This window comes from Babylonia areolata, chromosome 1, assembly GCF_041734735.1.
Source record: "Babylonia areolata isolate BAREFJ2019XMU chromosome 1, ASM4173473v1, whole genome shotgun sequence".
NCBI classification, from domain to species: domain Eukaryota; kingdom Metazoa; phylum Mollusca; class Gastropoda; order Neogastropoda; family Buccinidae; genus Babylonia; species Babylonia areolata.
Genome location: NC_134876.1, coordinates 17906269 through 17932768, shown reverse-complemented (window position 1 = coordinate 17932768; position 26500 = coordinate 17906269). Strand labels below are relative to the sequence as shown.

General features: G+C 40.4%; 2 protein-coding genes across 4 annotated transcripts in view; both read right to left on the bottom strand.

Annotated features, from left to right (window-relative positions):
• Window positions 1-1717, bottom strand: part of LOC143280254 (ADP-ribosylation factor-like protein 4C) — a 47521-nt gene extending 45804 nt beyond the window's left edge. For both annotated transcript variants that reach the window (XR_013055010.1, XM_076584888.1), the window contains exon 1: window positions 1187-1717. The gene's annotated coding sequence lies outside the window, so the exon portion shown is untranslated. The remainder of the gene's footprint in view (window positions 1-1186) is intronic.
• Window positions 1718-10453: 8736 nt separating this feature from the next.
• The window catches only part of LOC143280238 (uncharacterized), a 188346-nt gene continuing 172299 nt past the window's right edge, over window positions 10454-26500 (bottom strand). For both annotated transcript variants that reach the window (XM_076584874.1, XM_076584881.1), the window contains 3 exons: window positions 24973-25069; window positions 23550-23769; window positions 10454-14456 (listed from right to left, as the gene is read on the bottom strand). In XM_076584874.1, the coding sequence (XP_076440989.1) occupies window positions 14349-14456; window positions 23550-23769; window positions 24973-25069 (425 nt within the window). In that variant the 3' untranslated portion in view covers window positions 10454-14348. The remainder of the gene's footprint in view (window positions 14457-23549; window positions 23770-24972; window positions 25070-26500) is intronic.

Below are 26500 nucleotides of genomic sequence, written 5' to 3'. Positions count from 1 at the left end.
CCACCCCTTCTCCTCTCCCCCACATCAACTCCTTCCCGGGCATGTTACCACGACTATCATTATCATTCAATCAAAGTCATTCTGAGAGAACCCCCCTGAACCTCTCGTCCGTCTTTGCACAGAAAGGACACTACACGACTCTTCAGTCTAGTTACAGTTGTTGAGAGAAACAAAATCACCTGAATTCTTATACTATAGGTAATCAGACGTACATGTCATACTGAGGCTACTGATCTGCAACAAGTTAAATCCATGTGATCTACGACGACCTTATAAATGTTTGATTACAACATAATGGGTGATATCTTAGCACGGACATTGTTCTTAAAAGTTTAAAACCAGAAGAAAAAAAAAAGAGGGAAAAAAAAACATACACAGCCTGCAGCCAATGTCAATATTATGTGAAGTGGAAAATCCCAAATTTATAAAATAGCATTCAAAAGCTTTTTACTGGCTCAGCTCGCGCCTCAGCTTCCCACACAATCCCTCCCCCTCACACCCCTCCCTCCGCTCCCCACCTCCCCCTCCGCCCTCCCCCCCCCCCCCCCCGACAACCCCTCCTCCCTCCCGCCTCTCCCTTCCCCACCGAACTCTGCACTTTCCTCGTTCCTTCTGTTTCTTTCATGCCTGCCAAATCAGACTGGTCAGTGATTTGTAAAGCCACTGTATCTGATCACAATGAAAACTAATTAATGTGCCATCTACTCTCTCCCCCTCTCTCTCTCCTTCTCTCTATCTCTCTCACACACACACACATACACACACACACACACACACACACACACACATACACACTCACACACACACACACACACACACACACACACACACCTACAACTTAATCATTCAATGAAGGAACTGACCCAGATTCCTGACGAGGTAACATAAGATTAACCTGAAACCATGCGTGCTGAATACGATTAACATGCACACCGCTGACATAAAGACCTCGGGGGGAAGGAATCTATAATCATTATAGATGTGGATACCTTGCATACACTTGAATCCCCTACACCCCTCGAACGTGTTTTCCTCAGTGACAACTGACGTACGACTTAAGTTTTCTACCGGTCGACGGCAGTTTTTTCATTTTACCGGTCGGTAAAACATGAAAATTGTAGGGGGAAAAAAACAACTCCAGTTACACACTTAACACTGTGTGACACAGTAATAAACACAAACTCACCTTGTTGAAAACCGTGGCTGCAAGCTTGTCACCCTCCCAAAACAAAAACTCCCTCCAAACCTCTTCCTTCACAAATCGCCGCTGTCGCTTTAGTCGCAAGTCTGCTTGGTACACACACACACATACACACCACGCTGACACACTTTTTGCTCACTGGATCGTAACACCCGCCACGAACACACACAACACACACACACAGGTGAAGCGAAGGGGCAAAACCCCACGCCGTGTTTGAATCACACTTCAACCCCTCCACTACCACAAACAATAGCATTCCTTCGCACAGGTTCGCTTCTCTTCGTCTTGTCTTTTCACGGCCATGGCAAGTGCTTGTCTGGAGTTCCGCTTCGGAGGAGTAATGTCACCCCGACTCCCCCAACCGCTCACTCTCAGCCTCTGGAGACATCTCAGCCTTTAGCAAGCAGAGGTTTGAAACAAGTCTTCAGTCTCTCTCTCTCGCCCGGCAGTCGGTGACACGCACACACACACACACGCGCACGCGCTCTCGCGTCTCGCACCCGCTGTGCTGTTGGCGTCAGATCGATTGTGTCGTGCGCTCACTGCGCTAAATTTAGATTCCCCCTGCCGCGTCAGAAAAAGCGTCAGAGTTAGAATCTCAGCTGAGCGCGCCACCGTTCGGGAGAGGAAGAGAAACAATTTTCAAGGGGAGAAACTGCCTTGGATTCTTGCATGAGATGAGGTTTGCAGCGGTGTTGTCCCCTCTAAAGAGGTTTGCAGGTGGTTATTTTTTCAGCGGTGGGGTGGCCTGTTTTGCATGTACATGTACACACATGAGCGAACAGGTGCGCGCACACACACACACACCGTCACTGGTCCCGAAACCTGGTTTGTTCGTGGGAGCGCTGCACTGCTGAAAGCATCACCATCACTCACCATTTCTGACAGTGCCTGAGATTCAACTTCTCTCTGTCCACGCAGTGATGGTGGCCGTCCACTTCTTTCGTTGTCTGCCTCGTCTCCTTTTCCCTGCACTGTCCAATCATGGCACATGGGCATACCATCTCAATTTCCTTTCTGACTCACTTAAATTGTGTAACTTGAACAAAATGAGTCTGTGTTATAACCTGGTGTTCAGTTGTGTGTGTTTGTGTGTGTGTGTGTGTGTTTGTGTGTGTGTGTCTGTGTCCTTGTCCTTGGTAAACTTTAACATTACCATTTTCTCTGGAAATACTTTGTCTACCAACATCAAATTTGCCAGTTCAGTTAAACATGCCAATAATAGGTTGAACGTCTCCCGAATTTAACCGTATTTCCGAATTATTAACGGTTTATTTCATTGACGCTCGATCCGGATTCCGAAAACACTGTTACCCCATTGCAGCTGCCCGAATGCAGGCAATGTGTGTTAATAAGACGCCATGACCTCGTTTTTCTTCTTCACAATTAAAAGCAAAGAAATACCAATTCTAGACAAAACACATACAGTGATACAACTACATTATTGACGTGTTTACTGCATATGAATATTCAAAAATGGACACTGAATTAAGTAGAATGAACATAAAAGAAAATTTGAATCAACCGTTTCATGGAGTTAGGTCAACCTTGTCTGCACTGGTCTGTGCAGATCTTGACAAAACATTCTGCAAAGCCTGATGTGATGGCAACGTCTTCTTTACCACCAGATTAAAATAATTTCTTCAATGATTATGGGCTCGTTTACTGCATATGAATGTTTTAAAATGGACAGTGAAGTAACTAGAATGAACAGAAAAGAGAAATTGAATGGACGGTGTTGTAATTTCTCACGGTGAGTGTAAAGAGCTTGTCGAACATGGATCTCTGCAGATCTGTTAAAAACGGACACATTTTGCAGGTGTTTGAAGCGATGGGAATGTGTTTTTTACCTCGGGCTTCTTAGAATTAATGCCCTAGATATACCAAATGACATGATTTAAACAGTGTTATCACTGTGACTTCGATTACAGTTGTCGATTTATTCCACTAAAACAATATGCTCAAATAATAATTCTTGAATGTCATTGTCGAAGTCGCGTCAGCGCAGTGGATAAAATTCATTCTCGATTCGAACATCCTTGTTTCAATTCTGCGAGGAACTCATTTCTTTCTTTCATTCATTCTTTCTTTTTGTTTTTGTTTTTTTAGCAAAGCTTTATATAATTATGTTAACGAATAGAGAACACAGCTTTTTGCACAGCTCTTGCCAGTATTTCGGTCTTGGACTCTTTTTCACTGATGATGGCACCAAGGTACTTAAAACCGCTTTACTGTTTCCTGCTGTTGTCTGCTGACATTGATCTTGGTCTTGATTGAGCCTTTTCTGTGTGTCATGAATTTCATCTTCTCAACTCCATTCCGTACTTTCGTCCAAGCTAATCACAGAATTTACTAGTTCTTCCTCATTGCCTGCCAGCTCGTCAGTATCATCAGCAAATCGGAAATTTATGATGGTACGCCCTCTTACGTTGATAGTTCCAGAGTGTCCTTCCAGAGAGTCAATCATACATTCCAATAAGATGTAGAAGAGTGTAGGAGATAGGAGGCAGCCTTGACGGCTCCCAACTGACATGTTGAACAGGTCGCTGACAGTTCCTTGAACGAGGACTGCACTTGCGTACAGCTGTTGGGCGGTATTGGTCACTTTTGGCCCATGTACTTCTTCATGGCTGCCCACAGCACATCATGTCACACTTGGTCAAATGCCATGTTAGATTCGATGAAGACATGGTTGATGTTTTGTTGCTGTTGGCTGTGTTCCTCATAAAGAACACGAAGGTTTAAAATCTGATCTGTGGTGCTGTGCCACTGTGGAACCTGGCTTGTTCTTCTGCTGTGACTATTTCTGACTGTGTTCTTCTGAATTACTTTGAGCATCACGTTGCTTGTATAGCTCAATAGACTGATAGTTATGTAATTCTGGCGTAGTTGTAAGTTTCCTAACTTGGGTAGAGTGATATTTATATACTTTGTCCATGATTTTGGCCATTCTCCAGTCTGCTAGATTTTGTTGCAGATTCTGGCAAGGACATTTGTCACTGTCCTACTTGTTTTATCAGTTCAGCTGGTATGATGGCAGTGCTGACTGCCTTTCCATTATTCAATAACCTATAAATGGCTCCACCCACTTCTTCACGCAGTATACTGGACAGTCACCATTGTTTGTTGACTCCTGGCTTGAGAGTCCTGTGGGGTCTCTGTTTGCCTGATGGTTGTAAAGCTGTCTGCATCATTCTGTCCATCTGTTCACTGTGCCTTTTCCTTCTGTGAAGCATTTTCCTTCTTTGTCTTGAATCGTGCTGACTGTTAACTGCCTTTGCTTTGTCATATCATTCACAACTTGAAATGCCTTTCTTCTGTTGTTCTTGCTCAGACAATTTTGTTTTTTCACTGTAATGTTCTTCTGTCCAATCCTTGATTTTCCTAATGCCTTTTCTCAGTGATCTTTTGCTGTATTCTTTCCCATCTTCGTTTTTTCCTTCCGTTTTTGAATTTACAATTTCAACATAGTGTCACAAGAGGTCTTCTCGTTGATTTTACACCATATCATCATACATTCATTCTGATATAATGTTCAAAGATGGTGGGGGGTTTTTTCTTTTGCAATTGGGCGCTTACATATATAAAATAAATCAAGACATACATGAAGTCACACTAACTTACGATGACATAGATACATACACATACATACACACGCAAGTTCGTGTAACACATGTTTCAAAAAGAAACATATGGAACCTTGATTTCACTCCACAATGAGGGCTTGAGATAAGATAGCAGGTGTGTAGACACGCGCAAGCAACACAAAACATATACCTAAACATACATAAAAAACATTTAAGTGTACACTCCAACTATGGAGTGCTCCATGATTGTTTACATGACTATCCCTCATGCATCACTGATTCATTGATCCTCTTTACAAATGGTTCTGAAAGTACCATCATACCAGCCATTCTGTTGTTTGAATTTTGGACACAAGAAAATTATTAACAGTATGAAAAAGAAATTAATATGCGAAAAAAATCTCTATAGAAGCTATCTCATTGGGTGGAAAAAAAAGAATAAGAAATGGAAATGAAATAAAACATATGTATTTATCTATATTTATTTATCTATATTCATTCATTCATTTTTTTTCTATCTATCTATCTATCTATCTATCTATCTATCTATCTATCTATCTATCTATCTATCTATGTGTCTAGTTAGTTAGGTACGTACGTAGGTAGGTAGGGTGGTATTATTGTTTCGTCTGTGGTGTGAGAATTGCTATGTAGGGGAAATAATCACTTGTTTTTATGTGTCAATATACAACCTGAAAAATGCATCCAAATATAAGATATTAGAAATTAGATAAAGCTACAAACTTTACATTAAACCTTAGTAGAGGATGATATCTTTGGCTACTGGCTGAAAATCATAATTCGTTTGTGATATTATGTAACTGTGTAGGGTGCATTTTTTCATCACGGCTGAAATGATGAAATAACATTTCTACCCCTGCCTGACCAGATAGAGATTAAACATATTCTTCTGATGGGTGCTCTTAATTCATGTACAATGTGTTAAGCAAACCAACAGAAGGTATTCAGTTGAATGTTCTTAAACTGTATTCAGTTTGCTTAGCAATGACACAGGTTAGGAAACATGCAACAGAGCCAACAAATCCAGGGTGCTGCTACTCTTGCACACCAAGAAACAAAAGTCACCACTATCAGCCAAAAAGAAGAATTTCTTCTGACGTGAAAATATTTCAAATGTATAAGTGTTGATGCTATGAAAAAAGATTTATACTGTACTTTTGATGCTCATGTTTAATTGAACACTAAAGTAAATTTTAAGTGTGTGTGTGTGTGTGTGTGTGTGTGTGTTGAATTGTCACCACTCAAATGACCAAGAAGAAACTTCTACCCCTTTTAAACCACAGTGAGATAGAGAAAACATTGTTATTTATTTATTTATTTATTTGTTTGTTTATTTATTTATATATTTATTTTTCAATTTGTTTACTTATTTATTCATTTACTTATCTATTTATTTACTTGTGTATTTATCTATCTATTTATTTATTTGTTTATCTTTTTATCTGTCTATCCATCTATCTATCTATCTATCTGTGTGTGTGTTTAGTTAGGTAGGTAGGTAGGTAGGTTGGTTGGTTGGTATACAGGTATTATTGTTTCGTCTATGGTGTGAGAATTGATGTAGGGGAAATAATCACGTGTTTTTATGTGTCAACATACATCTGAAAAAATGCATCTGAATACATAAATATTAGAAATCAAATAAAGCAACAAACTTAACAACAAACCATAGTATAGGAAGATATCTTTGGCTGCTAGCTGAAAAACATAATTCGTTTGTAATATGTGACTGTGTACGGTGCATTAATTTTTTTCATCACAGCTGAAATGAAAAAACATTTCTACCCCCTCCTGACCAGATAGATAAGAACTACTGTCTTCTGCTGGGTGCTATTAATCTTTGTTCATTCTTATTGAGCAAGTGGCAAGGTTAAGAAACAGCCAGCATAAGATATTCTGTTGGTTGCATTTGAAACTGTGTTCAGTTTGCTCAGCAATGACGCATTTTGGGTAACATGCAACTACTCTCATACATCAAGAAACAAAAGTCATCACTATTATCCAAGAAGAAGGATTTCTTCTTAAATGAAAACATTTTCAAATGTACAAGTGTTAGTGCTGTGAAAACAAAAAGAATTCTATTGTAATTTACCTAGAAACAAAACCAGCCAACTTAAAGTCATATTGGAGATGTTCATGTGTAATTGAACACTAAAGTGTGTGTGTGTGTGTGTGTGTGTGTGTGTGTGTGTGTGTGTGTTGAATTGTCACCACTCTTATGATCAAGAAGAAACCTTCTACCCCTTTTAAACCACAGTGAGATAGAGAAAACATTGTTATTTATCGATCTAGCTATCTAGCTATCTATCTCTGTGTGTGTTTAGTTAGGTAGGCAGGTAGGCATGTATTATTGTTTCATTTGTGGAGTGGCAAGATTAAGAAACATACAACAGATGATATTCTGTTGAATGCTTTTAAACTGTGTTCAGTTTGCTTAGCAATGACACAGTTTAGGAAACATGCAACAGGGCCAGCAAACCCAGTGTGTTGCTCTCTTGCACACTAAGAAACAAAAGTCACCACTACTGGCCAAGAAGAAGAATTTCTTTTGACGTGAAAACATTTTAAATGTACATATGTTGTGGCTGTGTAACAAGAATCCTACAGTAATATACCCACTAACAGTACCAGCCAACTTAAAGTCATCTTGGAAATGTTCATGTGGATAAAGATGGACATGGGAGCATTGTCCACAGTATCCCTGAAGTGTTCCCATCTTTCATAGGCATGAACACTGGATGTTCCTATATAGGAGCGATTTTTCTATCCGCACACAAATTCCTCTACTTTCTCCTGATCGCGTGTCTTGCTGGTGACCGTGTGATGTCTACCCTCTTTTTGAGCGGTGCAACTTCTTCGCTTGCACCTTGCTGCAGACCAAGGAGTGGTCAGTGTCATAATCCACTCTCTGAAAGCTACGTGTAAGTTTGACACTGGATAAGCTGGAGCGCCTGATAGGGATCAGGTCAAGGTAGAGCCAGTGCCTAGAACTTGGGTGTCAATGAGACTCTGTGTTGGGGCTTCGTGTTGAAGAACCTGTTGCTGACACAGAGGCCATGATGGCAGCAGAGCTCTGTCAGGCGTTGCCCAGTCTTTCATCTTCCCAAAACCAAACTGACCCAGACAGATAGGCGCTAGGCCAGGAGTTGTGATCGGCACTCACTCTGGCATTGAGTGTACGAACAGTGGCTCATTTTCTAGGATGCTCCTGATGGCGGTGGTGAGGTCATCATAGACCCTGTCCTTTGCTTCTGCAGAGGTCAGAGATGGTACATAGACACTGATTAGACTGACTAGTCCCGCTGAGGAGTGGAGCTGGAGGAAAGCTCAGTTCCCTCTGTACATGGAATGATGGATCCCAGCGAGCTGTTTCTGACAGCGATTTCTACTCCATGTTCTCTGTCTCATCTGGTGATTAACCCCGGCTAGAAAAAAAATCTCTTTCCCTCACAGATCATGATCCTGGGAATCTGGTTTCTTGTAGGGCATCAATGTCCAACTGCAGTCTGCTCAGTTCTGTGTCTATGACTGCTGTCTTGTGAGTGTCGCTCACTTCTTCTGGGTCGTCAGTGACGTCAGGTATCATTGTCCTGACGTTCAAAGTGACCCGCCTTTCACCCCTTCTCCTGTCAGTGGAAACAGCTCAGCCAGGCTTAGAGGCTAAGCCACACGTGAAGGCCAGTGATGCACTTTGCTGTCTGAGACTATCTGAGATGCAGGCCTTGGGAGTATTTTAAACAGCAGTGAGAGCTTCTCAATGCCCACCCCCGGCATTACAGCATTTGGAACCTGTTGCTGTCTTAGACTGTCACAAAACAGGATATAGAAACAGAACTGCACTGCAGGCTTGGAAGCATGTTGACACACATCAATCATTCCTTAACACACACACACACACACACACACACACACACACACACACACACACACACACACACACAGAGAAAGAGAGAGAGACCCCCACACAAATCTTGAGGTTGCATGTTTATTTTTCACAACTCCAGATATTGTTTCTCTCACCAAACATCATGTACATTATGCTCATCATTACATATCATGTGTAACAGATTAACATCCATCACATATAAATGCACCTCCTCTGACATCTCTGGGTGAGAACTATTGAGACTCTGTCATTGCACTGCATTGCAAGCACGGCACAGTGGAATGTGTAGCAAAGTACACACACACACACACACACACACACACACACACATATATATATATAAAATTCAGGAATCTATGATAGTCTTTTGTCATCCATCCAGTGCCATACAATAAAATATAAACATTTCTCTCTCTTTCTCCATCAAGTGTCATGCATTAAAACACAGACATTACTCTTTCTATCTCTCTCTCCCTCTCTCTTTCTCTCTCTCTTACTACCTTTCTCTTACTTTTAAGTCCACTTGTTTTGAAGCAATGACCACATTTGACAAACAGCAATCATGAGACAATCAAACATCTGTAGTTCCCAGTCAGCTGTCCTGCTGTCTGACACTGAGATTGTATGTGCTCTATTGTTATGTCCCTTAGCAATCACATTTACAATTCTTTAAGCATAATTACCCAGTGTGGATATGCCCAAAGCATTACAGCTGGTGTGGAGACACGTTAAGCGTTACAACTTGTGTGGAGAGAGACACCTTAAGCATTACAACTCGTGTGGAGATACTCTAAGTGTTAAAACTGGTGTGGAGACATCTTAAACTTTACATCTGAGCTTTACAAGTGGTGTGTGGAGACAACCTAAGTGTTATAAATGGTGTGAATACACCACTGGCATTACAACCGGTGTGGAGACACCCTCAGCTCTACACTTGGAGTGGAGAAACTCAAAAGAAGTCAACACTTGGTATGGAAACTTACTTGACCATTTAAAACTTTAAAAAGATCTGCAGAGCAGAAATCAAGAAATCATCTCTGGTGCTGGCAGCATAAACACATATCAAAGAGTACCAGTAAATCTGACGGCATTGTGAGCTTCGGGAGGGAATACAACCATCATCAACCGGTACAGAGACATTTTCACACATGGCAGACTATATCCCAAAATTAACCTCCTATAGTTCCAAGTTTGGTGACACTTTCTGCTTGGGAAGATACCAATATTCTGCTGCATTTCTTCTGTTTGGTCACTGAATAAAACAAGTGCCAAAAAAGATGCTTCAAGCCAGTGATGCCAGGAACTTTTGCTACAGCTTGCAGACAGGTCAATGAAAGGCACTGGCACATCAGTCCAGCAACTACAGAGAATTTTTTTGTTCACCAGTGTGCAGGCTGTGGAGAAGTACCTGACACCCGTCTCAAAGTTGTGTGCCCTTGTTACATGCTGTGTGCATGCTTGTTCACTATTTCAAACAGGCCTGTTTAAGGCTGAATCATCTAGATTTGTTGTTACATGCTGTGTGCATGCTTGTTCACTATTTCAAACAGGCCTGTTTAAGGCTGTTTGAATCATCTAGATTTGTTGTTACATGCTGTGTGCATGCTTGTTCACTATTTCAAACAGGCCTGTTTAAGGCTGAATCATCTAGATTTGTTGTTACATGCTGTGTGCATGCTTTTTTCATTATTGAAACAGACCTGCTGCTAAAGCCATTTAAATCTGGTTTCTAAAGTCCTGACAGTTGGTATGCTTATCCCATGATCAGTTTCAAGACTTACTCAAGCAGTTCATCTGAAGACATCCCAGAAAAAAATCACAAAAAAACAGGAACAACAGATTTTTAAAACATAATATATCATATGGATCCAAACACCCTTATTCTGGTAGTCAATGTGATATTTTGATGCAAAGACAGCTGAAACCTGGCACTAAGTATGAAATTGGTCCAGTGTGGAGACTGGCAATTAGTACTAACACAGGATCACCAGCAGTTCTTGTACTGACGTGGGAGAACAACAAATTTTAGGAGTAGAGACATACACAAATACTTCCTTAGACAGAATCTAAATGGTCCCCAATTGCTCTCTTTTAAGGGTTTATATCTTTCTACAACTTAATTTCCTGATGACTGCATTTACTGATTGTATTCAAAATAAACAGGCCATAACACCCAGAGGCAATATGACCTTTGAACACAAATGGCATATATACATGTCACTGCAGACTCATCTGTTTTGGCTTTTAGTCAGCTGGTACAAAAACATCAGTGTCATTTTAATCCTCAGTAGTATATACATATATATGTATATATACATCTCCCTGAAAACTCTTGCCATCTCCTTCTGATGTATTGTGTGAGCACAGATGAGATATAATGATGATAGTTTAGTTTTCATGAAGGATGCACTTTTACTGACCCAGCACATAATGCAACCTTCATAAAAAGTTGCGCACAATGAATCAGGAACTTAAACTCAGCAAGGAAATTCAAACTAAACACAAGCATTCATTAACACACACACACACACACACACACACAGACACACAACACACACACACAATGTATAGTTATTATAAGGAGGTGCCTTAAAGCACAGATGACGTAAATTCAATAACATATAACTCAATAAGATCTGGGACAGAAGATCAAGGCTAATACTGTATGTCTGGATTTTGTTTCAATGCAAAATAATCAACATAAATGACAAACATGCAGGATTCATCTGTGCTCTGAATGTCTAAATTACTCAGTAACAGTGGTTTTAACATATAACAACAGCAATGCCTGCTGCAACTTCACAAAACACTGACAGGAGGTGATGTACACCTTGGCTTATACAATAAGTGAGTAACATATTGTTACAATGCTTGTGCGACACATGAATAACACAATGAATGTGTTCAGTATGGCAAAGTCAGTATGTGAATAACACAGAGAATGAGTGTGTACAATATGGCAAAGTCAATTTATGAATAACACAGAGAATGAACATGTACAATATGGCGAAGTGAATTTATGAATAACACAGAGAATGAGTGTGTACAATATGGCAAAGTCAATATATGAATCACACAGAATGAATGTATACAATAAGTGGAAAAGACAAAACAAGAATAACACAGAATGTGTAGAATATGGCTAAGGCAATACATGATTAATAATGAAAATGATAATAGCAATAAAAATATATAACAGCAGCAACAATAATAATAATAATCTAATTAATAAATCGCCTTTCCATGTAAAACATGCTTATTTGCACTGTTGTGTACAATATGGCTAAGGCAATACATGGATAACACAGAATGATTGTGCGCAGTTTTCAGTTTCAGTTTCTCAAAGAGGCATCACTGCGTTCGGACAAATCCATATGCCTGATCAGCCGCATAACCCACCGTGCTTCGTGAGGCCTTGAGTGCATGTTTATATACTTGTGTACCTATCAGAGTGGATTTCTTCTACACAATTTTCCCAGAGGACAACACTCTCATTGCCATGGATTCTATTTCAGTGCGCCAAGTGCATACTGAACACAGGACCTCGGTTTATCATCTCATCCTAAAGACTAGACGCTCAGTCTGATTTTCCAGTCAAATTTGGGAGAAAGGGCGAGAGCAGAATTCGAACCCACTCTCACATACCCTCTGTATTGGCAGCTGAGCGTCCTACCTAATGTGTACAAAACAGTGAAGTCAACACATGAATAACACAAAATGAATGTGTGCAATGTGCACAAGACAATATATGAATAACACCGAATGAGCGTGAACAATATGTCTAAGGCAACACATGTGTAATCTATAACATAGAATGTATCTAAATTGTATGGCTAAAACAGCAACAGTCAGCAAGCCGACCAAGAAATCATACAGGATGACTGATACAATAGATGAATAACACATGTTCTGCCTCAATTAAAAAAAATCAAGCTTTGTTCATTTCATCAAAACCAAACACAAAACATTAAAATGACAAAAAATGGTTTCATTGTCATGAACAACTCTTAAAACCAGCAAGAAATAACACAGAATACATCATAACATTTTATTATCATATATCGTCATCTGTTCAGTTCAGAATATGCATAGGTTGTAATTCAGTCACAAAGAAAACCATTCACTGTGGAAGATAATATAGAAATAATGGTGTTTATCCTGATTCCATCTGCTATTGGAACAAATTCAATTACACAATGTTTACAGTTGTTGCCTGGTCCTATTCTGAAGATCTGGCAAGAATTTTGGCAAAAGAATACTTGACATAATATTTCATTTCACCATTTTTCACATATACACACAAACACTCACACACACACTCATGTGCATGCACACACACACACACACACACACACACACACACACATCTATGCATGCACACATAAGCACACACACATCCATGCATGCACACACGCACACATGCACAAATGCATAAACATACACACGCACTTCACCATTACAGATACATCATGACATGAACTAAACAGAAGGTAGCTGAATCACCACAATAAACATCATACAGGTTAATGTTCATGAAGTCTCTAAGATGAAAAGACAGCAATAATTGATAGGAGATTCAGAAGAGAATACAGCTTAATTCTCCCTGCATAATCTCTTCACAATATGATCACCATCATCACACACCTCACTGACACACAAAGCAAGCATGGACTTGAAGCGTGTCCACAAAGAAAACCGAATTTCCCATTTCACAAGCAGACTCTGTGGATGGTCCATGTATGTTGGTGTCTTCTTGAGCAATTCATTTCAATCTATGTAACGACAATGACACTATGGCTTAATACTGACCTTACTTTGCACATAATGCAGTGAGGAACATCATTCACCCTTGGGATCATGAGCAGCTGCAAACAGCTCAATATCTTTATGCTGTTCACAAAAAGTACAGCTCAATATCTTTATGCTGTTCACAAAAAGCAAAGTCCTGTTCAGACAACCTCCTGTAAAACCATATTGGTTTCTGATTAGCACTCTAAGACATAGCCATTTGCATTGAAATATCACAAAGAACTTCTAAGACCTTAAGTAATCTTGCAGTCAGTGTATAATCATCCAGATCCAGTCTGCATCATCAGACATGATCAACACATCAAATCATGTTGCTTTTTGTCCAGTTGGCCACAGAGGGGTCATTTCAGGGCCGAGTTCCTGTCAGTTCTTTCCACCAGACATTGTCAGCTTTGATGTCAAGGACTGACTGTTAACTCTCTCCATACAAACGGCGAAAGAGACGACGTTAACAGCGTTTCATCCCAGTTACCATCATCAAAATATTGCAAGCGGAACTAAAGGTTGGGTCATTCAGACACCCACTGGACATCCGAGGGGTCTGTGTAGAGGAGAACAGAGGACTGGCCGTACTGAGTGAGTTAAAAGTAACCAGCACTTTGGAGTTGAAATCAAGCATGAGCTGTGTGCAACAAACAACTGGAGTGACCAAACAATAACTCGCAGTCGGTTTGCCAGGAGATTCCAGTTTTATGACAGTAATTATGAAAAAAGCTGTAGATGTGTTCACAGAACTGATGAGGACGTTGATGAGGTAAAGATGAGGTGAAAATGAGTGCTGCTTCACAACAGTGAACACAGGGAGGCAGTGTGTTGCATTTGTACAAGGTGGACGCCATGTTCAGAAGTAAGTCTCCACCTCTAGGCGCGCGGTCCTTGTGAAGGCGTCTGACCCCAGAGACAGGTCATCCATGTGGAATGACTCAAACCAGCAGGCATCCATCTCATCCTGAAACACATACACACATAAATTATGCATCCACACACATGCACACAGACACCCACCCACAACACACACACAAACATCACATACACACACATACACACACACACCCAGAGGTAACGCGTCCGCCTTGGAAGCGAGAGAATCTGAGTGCGCTGGTTCGAATTATGGCTCAGCTGCTGATATTTTCTCCCCCTCCACTAGACCTTGAGTGGTGGTCTGGACGCTAGTCATTTGGATGAGATGATAAACAGAGGTCCTGTGTGCAGCATGCACTTAGCGCACGTAAAAGAACCCACGGCAACAAAAGGGTTGTTCCTGGTAAAATTCTGTTGAAAAATCAACTTCGATAGGAAAAACAAATAAAACTGCACGCAGGAAAAAATACAAAAAAATGGGTGGCGCTCTAGTGTAGCAACACGCTCTCCCTAATTTCACACAATCTGTTGTGATAAAAAGAGAAATACAATACAATACAATACAATACAATACACACACATACACATATACACATGTAATTACACACTGACTATCTTGTTCAGAGCTTTCCCCACAATGTTCTGGTCCAAGATTGCCTTGGAAGTATATGTGAGTTGGTAAACACCTGTGACATGGGCTGGGCTTTTTGTTGTTGTTTTTTTTAGTTTGTTGTTTTTAATCCATTACTGCTGTTAGTGTTACAATGTTTTTGTCAGGCATCAGCCAGTCTGCTGGTGCCTTGGTCTGTCAGCTGGCCACAATCATGCATGTCTAAAGAACTGCCGGGCACATGTTAACTCTCTCCATACGAACGGCGAAAGGGACGACGTTAACAGCGTTTCACCCCAGTTACCATGATCAAAATATTGCAAGCGGAAGGCTCTTACACTGAAGAGGTGAACGTCGACAGAGAATACCACAATTCTGACGACGGAAGCTAAAGGTTGGGTCATTCAGACACCCACTGGACATCCGAGGGGTCTGTGTAGAGGAGAACAGAGGACTGGCCGTACTGAGTGAGTTAACTTATACATAGATTATGGGTTTTTTTTTATATAACTCACTCAACAACAAAGGGGCCATTTCAGAAATAAATACCCATCACTTCTTAAAATCAGTCAAAAATAAACCAAACCTACTGTTAAAAGATCAAATAAAATTGCATATAAAAGATCAGTTCACCCACGTCTCACCCAGTCTGTGTAAAAATCATATTGTTTTATTGTGTCTTTCAGGAACTGAGAAAAACAAACAAACAACGTATTCACAGGAGATATTCATGGAGATATTAAATGTTCTGGGAGTAAATATACTTGACATAACAGTCTATCATCACTGTCTTTCTTCTTCAGAGAAAAACTAGTATTGTATTCACCAGCTACAAAAATGAAACACAAACATATATAAAATCAAGAGTCAAGTGGCTCAGCTTCATGAACATCACATGGCCGTTACAGTGAACAACAATGATCAACTCATTAAGTCAAACTTTGTTGTTTATAGCCCACCCAACTGCAAGGGAGTCATTTCAAGGCTTATTACCTGTCATCTGCAAAGGGGTCATTTCAAGGCTTATTACCTGTCATCTGCAAAGGGGTCGTTTCAAGGCTTATTACCTGTCATCTGAAAAGGGGTTCGTTCAAGGCTTATTACCTGTCATCTGAAAAGGGGTCATTTCAAGGCTTATTACCTGTCATCTACAAAGGGTTCGTTCAAGGCTTATTACCAGTCTTCTGCAAAGGGGTCATTTCAAGGCTTATTACCTGTCATCTGAAAATGGGTCATTTCAAGGCTTATTACCAGTCAACTGCAAAGGGGTCATTTCAAGGCTTATTACCTGTCATCTGAAAGGGGGTCATTTCAAGGCTTATTACCTGTCATCTGAAAGGGGGTCATTTCAAAGCTTATTACCTGTCAACTGCGAAGGGGTCTTTTCAAGGCTTATTACCTGTCAACTGCGAAGGGGGTCATTTCAAGGCTTATTATTTGTCATCTGCAATGGGGTCATTTCAAGGCTTATTACCTGTCATCTGAAAGGGGGTCATTTCAAGGCTTATTACCAGTCATTTCTTAAAACCAGATGAGACTGACTCTACAACAATGATCAGACAACTGGCAAGACATCCATACCATAACAATTTACACTGCTACTTTGGAATGCAGATGGATAATTTGAACTCCACAGGAACATCAAGACCCAAAGATTGAAGAACGTCTCTGTGTTGCTCATGAATGTAAGTATTTGTTTTTAACTGGTGGTTATACAAACCTTTATTTTATTCATTTCACTTATCTGCTGTCAACTTTTTATTCCACTTTTTTGTTTTGATACAGAAAGGTCCAAGAAGCCAGTTTGATGTGCAGTGTTCAATGTTGCAGACTGTGCGTTGTGAATGGCTAAATGGCTAAATGAATATCTGTATCCATGCAAAACTTTCGTGTGCATTCTTTATGTAGGTGTCTATGTGCATGGCTGGATTACTTTTACCTTCCATATTGGAGACAATGAATGTATTTTTCTTTTGTTTTTTACTGGGTACAAAATCCTGCAACCTGAAGTGTTTCCATATTTGTTGTCTGAGGTTGTGCTTTCTTGGAAGAATGCACCATTATAGCCCAATGCCACTTTTCCTTTTTGCATGCCTTTATATATTTCTATGAAGTTTTACTAATTGTTGCCATGGGTTTGGTTGTTGTTGGTGTTTTTTTAAACAAGTGAGTGCATGTTGCTTTCTGGAGTTTGTTTATCATCTCACCCAAAAGACCATCACTCCTGATCATGGTGCAGAGGGATTGAGCAGATGTCATCTGGATTGTGTATGATCTGAACAATCCTAGGGTAATTTGGCTTCCATAGCTTGTTCAGTGTCAGCTGGAACACTACTACTTTATATCATGAACAAGAGAGGCAAGGCCTTCAAGACTCACTTGTGATACACTTTTAAAAAAATCAAAAAAAAATCTAATCATTAAAATGTGTTCTGTATTTGTTATTATAAAGCTTCACGCTAAAAAAAGAAAAAAAAGAAAAAAAAAAGTCCTAACCAGATTCGAATTAAGTCCCCTAGCATTAATTACAGAGTAATTTCCCTTTTTTACTATCTGCACCAAAACGTTTGCAAAATAAATAAAACTTCCATGCTTAGCAAAAGAAGTTCCTGTTTGAACAAAAAATGATAATAATGACTACTCTTGTTGTTGGGTCAGAATATCAGATCAAAGTGCCAAGTTTAGAGAATACAAAAAATATAAATATAACAGTAAATGCAGTTTGCATATAATTAGGCTTCTTTTTTTTCTTTTTTTGTGCCCATCCCAGAGGTGCAATATTGTTTTAAACAAGATGACTGGAAAGAACTGAATTTTTCCTATTTTTATGCCAAATTTGGTGTCAACTGACAAAGTATTTGCAGAGAAAATGTCAATGTTAAAGTTTACCACGGACACACAGACACACACACAGACAACCGAACACCAGGTTAAAACATAGACTCACTTTGTTTACACAAGTGAGTCAAAAAAGAACTGATCCATAAGATGTGGTGTGTACATGGGTCAGTCCACATGCACTGACGCCTCCTTGAAACTGGAACTAAAACGCTGGTCCAGTCCTCTTCAACTGAAGCTACCATCTCAAAATGTGATCTGTCAAAAACAACATGCTCTTGTTCATCAACATTCGTACACACATCTCTTCTACTTCATGACCTGTGTAGCTTTGTTGATTATCTTGATGCAGAGTTGTGATCAATGTGTGTCTCTGCTGTTTTAATGATCCCAGGCCCACAGGAGAAAGAAAGGGGTGACAAAAGGAAACCCAGACATGTGAAATATGCTTGTTAAAGACACCTGCACGAGAAGAACATGCAGAGTCGAAGGTTTTCAGAATAAACTGCTGACAGGGTAGTATTGATGTGAGTGGTTTGGAACAAGTGAGATTCAGTACCATAGTGGTGCTACACTTCTTGGGAGAGGAGAGGAAGGTTTGGGGTCAGCCATCTTCTCATTCATAATACAACATTTCAGTGAAAGCAATTTGAGCAAATAATGATCTTGAACAGATAACTGGCTTTGTTTTACATGGTGCTTATGTGTTTAAAGCTGTCATATCCTTGATACCACTTTGACAACAGAGATCAGTTGATCAGAACAAAGGGATATATGTTGCCTGAATGAATTGGTTTTGAGAACTGCCGCAGAGCAATGCATCCATGACTGTGTATTTGCATATATGTGGCATATGCCAGTACAAGCATACGCTTGTCTATGTGGAATATATCTGGGATATATGCAACATGATTTGGAATAGCTGCCGTCATGTTATTCAGTGAACTGCTAATCAAGGAGCTGACAGGTCCTAATCTGGGAAGCAAGTCTGTTGTTTTTTTCTTTCTTTTCTTGTTTTTTCCCCCTTTTTTGTTTAACTCTTTCCATACGACGGCGAAAGAGACGACGTTAACAGCGTTTCACCCCAATTACCATCATCAAAATATTGCAAGCGGAAGGCTCTTGTACTGAAGACGTGAATGTTGACAAAGAATACCACAATTCTGACGACGGAAGCTAAAGGTTGGGTCATTCAGACACCCACTGGACATCCGAGGGGTCTGTGTAGAGGAGAAGAGAGGACTGGCCATACTGAGTGAGTTAATACATATGGTGCATATTTACAACTATGGATCCCTCACTGTGGATCAGTCCAGACACGGTTTAACCCAATCCCCTTGACTGCTGGTCGTTTGATGCAATGAGATCATTGATGTGGCATCAGTTTGAAGTGTGCTAACTTCTTTTTTGTGTCCTTTCAATGGTGTGATTAATTTTGCTGGACTAAAGTAAAGCAGCCCACACAGGAAGAAGTCTGAATACAGAGAAGTGACTGACATCCTGACCTGTAAGCTCTGTCATATCTCAGTGAGGTGACGGCCTCTGTCATATATCAGTGAGGTGACGGCCCTTCACTGACATCCTGACCTGTAAGCTCTGTCATATCTCAGTGAGGTGACAGCCCTTCACTGACATCCTGACCTGTAAGCTCTGTCATATCTCAGTGAGGTGACGGCCCTTCACTAACATCCTGACCTGTAAGCTCTGTCATATCTCAGTGAGGTGACAGCCCTTCACTGACATCCTGACCTGTAAGCTCTGTCATATCTCAGTGAGGTGACGGCCCTTCACTGACATCCTGACCTGTAAGCTCTGTCATATCTCAGTGAGGTGACGGCCCTTCACTGACATCCTGACCTGTAAGCTCTGTCATATCTCAGTGAGGTGACGGCCCTTCACTGACATCCTGACCTGTAAGCTCTGTCATATCTCAGTGAGGTGACGGCCCTTCACTAACATCCTGACCTGTAAGCTCTGTCATATCTCAGTGAGGTGACGGCCCTTCACTGACATCCTGACCTGTAAGCTCTGTCATATCTCAGTGAGGTGACGGCCCTTCACTAACATCCCAACCTGTAAGCTCTGTCATATCTCAGTGAGGTGACGGCCCTTCACTGACATCTCGACCTGTAAGCTCTGTCATATCTCAGTGAGGTGACGGCCCTTCACTGACATCCTGACCTTTAAGCTCTGTCATATCTCTGTGAGTTGACAGCCCTTCACTGACATCCTGACATGTAAGCTCTGTCATATCTCAGTGAGGTGACGGCCCTTCACTGACATCCCGACCTGTAAGCTCTGTCATATCTCAGTGAGGTGATGGCCCTTCACTAATGTGTATACTCATCAGCAGCAATTAAAAGGTAAAAGGCTCAGTTTTGCAGCGGCCATTTTATTTCATGCACTAATGACCTCCCTTTATCATGTAAGATAATGGACTGAGCCTGTTGGTGCTCACACCGTGGAACTCAGCATCTGTGATGGCTGAACACTGCAGTCCTCAACTGGAGTCTCTGTTGCACAAATGTCCTCAGAAAGTTGAAGAAGCTGAATCAGCAGCAGCGTTTAATGTACAGTTAGGTAAAATATGCAAAAAATAACATCAGCAATATGCAGAGTGAGTGTGAAAAAAAGAAAGGAATTAAGAGTGGAACAGAGTTTTTCAACATGCATTAGTCAAAGTAGTGATACAAGCAACAGCAGTCAAGCAGGCAAGCACAAACAGAACACAGGAGAAAAAACAACAAGCAGAAGGTGCAAAGCTGATTTATTGAAACGTAAAACATTCCAAGGCACTGTTTCCCATGGCAAAATGAGAAGGAAAAAATCACTACATGCAACAAGTCTGGGTATGTGGGTGTGTGCATGCGTGTGTTTTGTGTGTGCAGAAATTTTGTGTGCATACATGCATGCAGTTGAGCCACACAGCTACATTGATTGTGTGCATGCCCACCTTTGATAGTCACCAATTTGAACAACAGAATGAAAATGATAAAGCCCAAAACTATAAAATCATGCATCTACCAGATCACACTATGCAAACGCATTCGTCAAAACCAAAGATAACAAAAAAACAAAACTATTCTCACTGAAAAAAAGACATAGGTCAAGTGAGCAAACAAATTATAGCCACATGCACATCTTGATTATTGAACATAGCTGCACAACAGATGAAGCAGATGACTAGATCAGTGTTTATGTAAGATGTCAGGGCAAGGCGTGACCAACTGTCATCTGATTATCACAAAGACATAAAGCTTTAAGGACTGATATCAACCAGTCTGATAGCTTGAAACCAGTCACTCCAAACATGATACATCAATCTCTCACTCCAAACATGATACATCAATCTCCTGATTAATGTATTCAACTTATTCAGCAGGATGACTAGCAACAAAATAAACAAACGAACAAAAACCCAACCAAAAACAAAAACAAGTAAACACACAACAAAAACCTAACCAAAACCAACCAACCAACCAAACCAAACAAAAAGAAACCTACCCAAAAAATTAACAAACAAAACCGGACCAACCTACCACCAAGCAAACAAACAAACAAAACAGAAACCCACACAAAACACCATTCACCCCTTCCTCCCTCACAAAAAAAAAAAGAAAAAGAAAAAGGAAAAACACCCCAAAACCCCCTTAAGTATGTGTTCACATTGTGCCGCAGTATTTCAGCTGAAGATAATTCAAGAATGTTTTATCAGCTACAATCCAATTATCCTGTCATTCAGTTCAGCTCATATAACTTTATTCAGCTCATGCAGACAATTACAACTGGAAGATTCTTCCGACGAACAATGTACTTATATCATTATCTCAAGTTCCAGACAAACAGCACAATAAAACAAGATGACAGTCCCGCTGCCAGTCTAGCAAAAGTTTATAAACTTGAACACAACAAAAAAACATGCAAACAAGAATAAAATAAAATGGAATGAAATGAAATAAAATTTTAATTAGACTGAAATAAAATAAAAAGAGAAATATATCAAGTTTTTGGGGGGTGGGGGGGGGTTGTTTTTTTTGGTTTTTTTTACACCTTTCAGTTATAGATGAACACAAGTTGATTTTTTTGGTCACCATCCAAAACACCTCTGTTAAGCTGATATGATTGATAAACACACACACACACACACACACACACACTGGCCTCCAGTCCATTCTCCACCAAAAAACACCATTTCAACCCTGTGTCCTTCATCCCCAGTGAACATCATGAATAAGTAAAATAAAACAAGCACTTAAACAACGCTTAGAATCAACAAATTGAATATTTCACAACAAAATAATAAGAAACATACACCAACTTTCACAGCATCAGCTGGGGTTTTTTTTCATAATAAAAGTAATAATATTGTCTTAAATACACCACAGTTGTCATTTAAAAAACATATCAGATCTTAAGTTGTTTAAAAAAAAAAATAAATAAAAACATAGAAAGAAAAGGAATGTGGCAGACGCAATTCTGTTCAAAAACATGTCACCATTTCCTGAACTGATGAGTACAGTCATCAGTCACTTGGAATTAAAAAAAAAAAAACATCAGGCATTATTTAGACAATTTTTACTGTTATCTGGTACTCACACATTGTTAAGTCACCAATCAGTTCTTACTGTCATCTGTTACTAACACACTGTTAAGTCAGCAGTCACGCAGTGTTAAGCGTTAAATCATCACTCAGGGAGTTATCCAGAGGGAGGAAAAACAGAGTAAACATTTGAGCATCAAAAAAAAAAAAAAAAAAAAAAAAAAATCAATGCAGTGCAGATTTTTAAACAATTTATACAACAGTTAATTGTGCAGTTATACACTGATATCAATTATACACAGGTCAAGGTCATTAGGGCCAAAGGACAGGTCAAGGTCATTTGGATCAAAAGGTACGTAACAACAAAGGTGTCCTGAAATTCAAGTGCAAGACAGGAATGTGTTTACTTATCAATTAGCACAAAACTATTCTTAAAGTGTGTTCAATATCTGGAAGAAACAGTTCTGCTATTCACTGATTTATTGATGGGCCAAAGAAACACCCAGATCCATTTATATATTTCACACATTGGTATGACCATGCTGAAAAAACCCTGAGAAGAAGGTGATGGTTCGTGAGAAATGCTGAAACAGTTCTTTTCCGTGAGCACTGTCGTTCATTATATCTTTATCATGATTATCAACATTATCATTACAATTACCTTCACTTTCATTTCCAAGAAGGGGTCAAAGTGTGCAGACTGACTGATGTACACACTTCTCCTCGTGTATGTTTAAAAAAACAAATAAAAAAAAAACTGAAATTGAAAAAAAACAAACCCAAGAGAAGCAGATTCCTGACCTATGCATAAATTCAGCACGCTCGTCAGGCCTTGAGATCTGAACTACTTTATAATTACTTTAAAAGTCTGCATGCTCATGCATGCCTGATATTTTAACTCCTAACTGTTTTGAGACTTTGAGCTACTACTTTTTAATAACTTTAAAGAGCGTGCATGCCCATGCATGCCAGTGCTTTAATTCCTAAATGTTCAAGACTTTTAACTAACACTTTTCAAAAAACTTTAAGAGAGTGCATGCCCATGCATGCCAGTGCTCTGACCACCAAAGGCTAAAACCGAACATGACAATCTTTTGATACAAGGCAACAGAACAGATAGAAGCAGAAGAGGAGGAGGAGGTTTGGGTAGGGGGCGGTGAGAGGGTTCAAAACTGAGTGGACTCCATGGGTACCTCATCAGAGTTGGCGAAGGTGGAGCGGTTCCACCGGGGAGCCATGGACAGGGTGGAGGAGGAGGAGGTGGAGGAGGACTGCTCGCGGACAATCAGCTGCGAGGGGGTGCTCACGTTGTCGCGGATCGACTCGTAGCCCTCGTTGTAGAAGGCCGCCGGGGCCATGCCCTGTTGACTGCGGTAGATGCGGTCGTGTGACTTCTTCCTCTGGAGTCTGTGTCTGTGGAAACAGGTGTGAGGGAAAGCGTGGTTTGTCTTCTTTTTTTTTTTTTCTGGAAAACATGGTTTGTCTTATGGGAAATCATGGTCTGTCTTATGGAAAAGCATGGTTTGTCTTATGGGAAAGCATGGTTTGTCTTATGGGAAAGCTTTGTCTTATGGAAAAGCATGGTTTGTCTTATGGAAAAGCATGGTTTGTCTTATGGGAAAGCATGGTTTGTCTTATGGAAAAGCATGGTTTGTCTTATGGGAAAGCATGGTTTGTCTTATGGAAAAGCATGGTTTGTCTTATGGGAAAGCATGGTTTGTCTTATGGAAAAGCATGGTTTGTCTTATGGGAAAGCATGGTTTGTCTTATGGGAAAGCATGGTTTGTCTTATGGGAAAGCATGGTTTTTCTGTTCTGGAAAGCAAGGTTTATCTTTTTCTGGAAAGCACATTTTGTCTTACCAGAAAGACTGGTTTGTCTAACGTGAGAACTTGCTTTGTCTTACTGGAAAGCCTGGTTTGTCATACAGGAAAACATGGCTGGTCTTGCTGCACAGAAAGGTCTCTCTAACTGGAAAGCCTGGTTTGTCATACAGGAAAACATGGCTTGTCTTGCTGCACAGAAAGGTCTCTCTAACTGGAAAGCCTGGTTTGTTTACTGGACAGAATGGTTTGTCTTTTCTGGAAAGCCTGGTTTTGTCTTACTGGAAAGCATGGCTTGTCTTTTCTAGAAAGCATGGTTTATCTTATTGGAAAGCCTGCTTTTTCTTACAAGAAAACATGGTTTGTTTCTCTGTTTCTCTGCAAGACATGGCTTGTCTCACTGGAAAGCATAGTTTGTTTCATTTGAAAGCACCATTTCCCTTGGAGGATATTCATGCTCTTGTTCACTCTCTCTTTCTCTCCATCATAATAAAACTTACGTACATGCACACACATGTACTCATACACAATCACATGTGCATGCAATCACACTCGCACATTCAAATTTCTATGCTAACTCACAAACACACACATTCCATCGCACACAGTTCGTCTGAACACAATTAACTCTTTCTCATTACTTTTGTTCTTCACTGATTCACAGACACACACACAAACTCAGTCACAGACACAGACACACACAAAGACACACACACACACACACTCAGTCACTCCCACATACACAGACACAGACACGCACATACACACTCGCTCGCACAGACACACACACATACTTCCAGAAGCAGATGAAGGCAACGATGACGATGACGATGACTCCCACAACAGAGCCAGCTATTCCTCCAGCAACTGCACTGCTCAGCCCGGCTGACACTGAAACATGCCAGATAACGTATATTTATATGTGTGAGTGTGTGTGTGGTGTGTGAGTGTGTGTGTGTGTGTGTGTGACACAGAACCCTTCGAGCGTAGATGCCTTATGGATCCCCATCCATTCGCCTGTATGTCTTTTGCATTGTTTGTCTTGTTCTTTGTCTTGATCTAGTTGTTTTTTTCCATCATCAGTGCTGTTGTTGTGTTTTGTTTATTAGAGTCAGTTGTTGATCTGTCATCTCGTCCAGGGTTAAGTGTGGTGCGGCAAGTTTGTTCATTCTGTGTTGCAAGGCCTGACTAAGCGCGTTGGGCTATGCCGCTGGTCAGGCATCTGCTTGGCAGATGTGGTGTAGCGTATATGGATTTGTCCGAACGCAGTGACGCCTCCTTGAGCTACTGAAACTGAAACTGTGTTGCGTTTTCTGTTTTGTTGCTGTCTGTCTGTTCATGTCTGATAATCAGTTCTCCTGCAACGAGGCTGCAAGCTGGTTCTCCAGCTTTGTGTCCATTGTTCAGACGTTGCCTGCACATGACTGGGTTTGGGCAGTCTGCTGGTGTGTGTCCTTTCTGCATGCACATGGGAGCGATTCTGTGTATATTAATCCCCTTTTTTTTCCTTTTTCTCAAGGCCTGACTAAGCGCGTTGGGTTACGCTGCTGGTCAGGCATCTGCTTAACAGATGTGGTGTAGCGTATATGGATTTGTCCGAATGCAGTGATGCCTCCTTGAGCTACTGATACTGATACTGATACTAATCCACTTTAACTCTCTCCGGAAGACAGAATGCATGATCATTCCTAAATAAAATGTATTCAGTTTCGGACAATGGAATGGAATTGTATTTTCCAAAAATAAAAATCCATCATGCGCTGTACACATGATTTTGTGATTAACCAAGCAGAGTGTGCTATTCTTGGTCACTCTACAACCGAATGGTATGATTGGCCAGCCTCTCATGTGTGGCCCGTCTCGCACACACGCTGACAAAGTCACTGACCGGTTGTCTGCTCGCATGCCAGCCTGTTAACAAAGCCGGCTCTTCTCAAAATGTTGTGGAGCGAACAAGGCAGCAACGGCAATGTTTTAGTGTTGCCAAAGTACTTGAAATGCTACAAACTGTAGGGCCGGACATCGAAGAGGTGGATGATGATGAAGAAGAAAGTGAATTAAGTGCAGAAAGCGAGCATGGATATGGTGATGTGTTGTGAGAAATTGGCATTATTTTCTACATAATGGCAAAACTGTAAAACTAAGATGAGAAATTTGACTTTTTTATGTATATGTAATAGCCCAACACGTAATAAACCAGTTCTGAAAGTTTCATTTTCTTACTCTGTATTTTGTATTTTTTGCATTTTTTTTTTCCAAACCCTTACAAATAGGCCATCTGTGGGGAAAAGCAAGGGAGAAAACTTGTCATCCCGAGTGAGT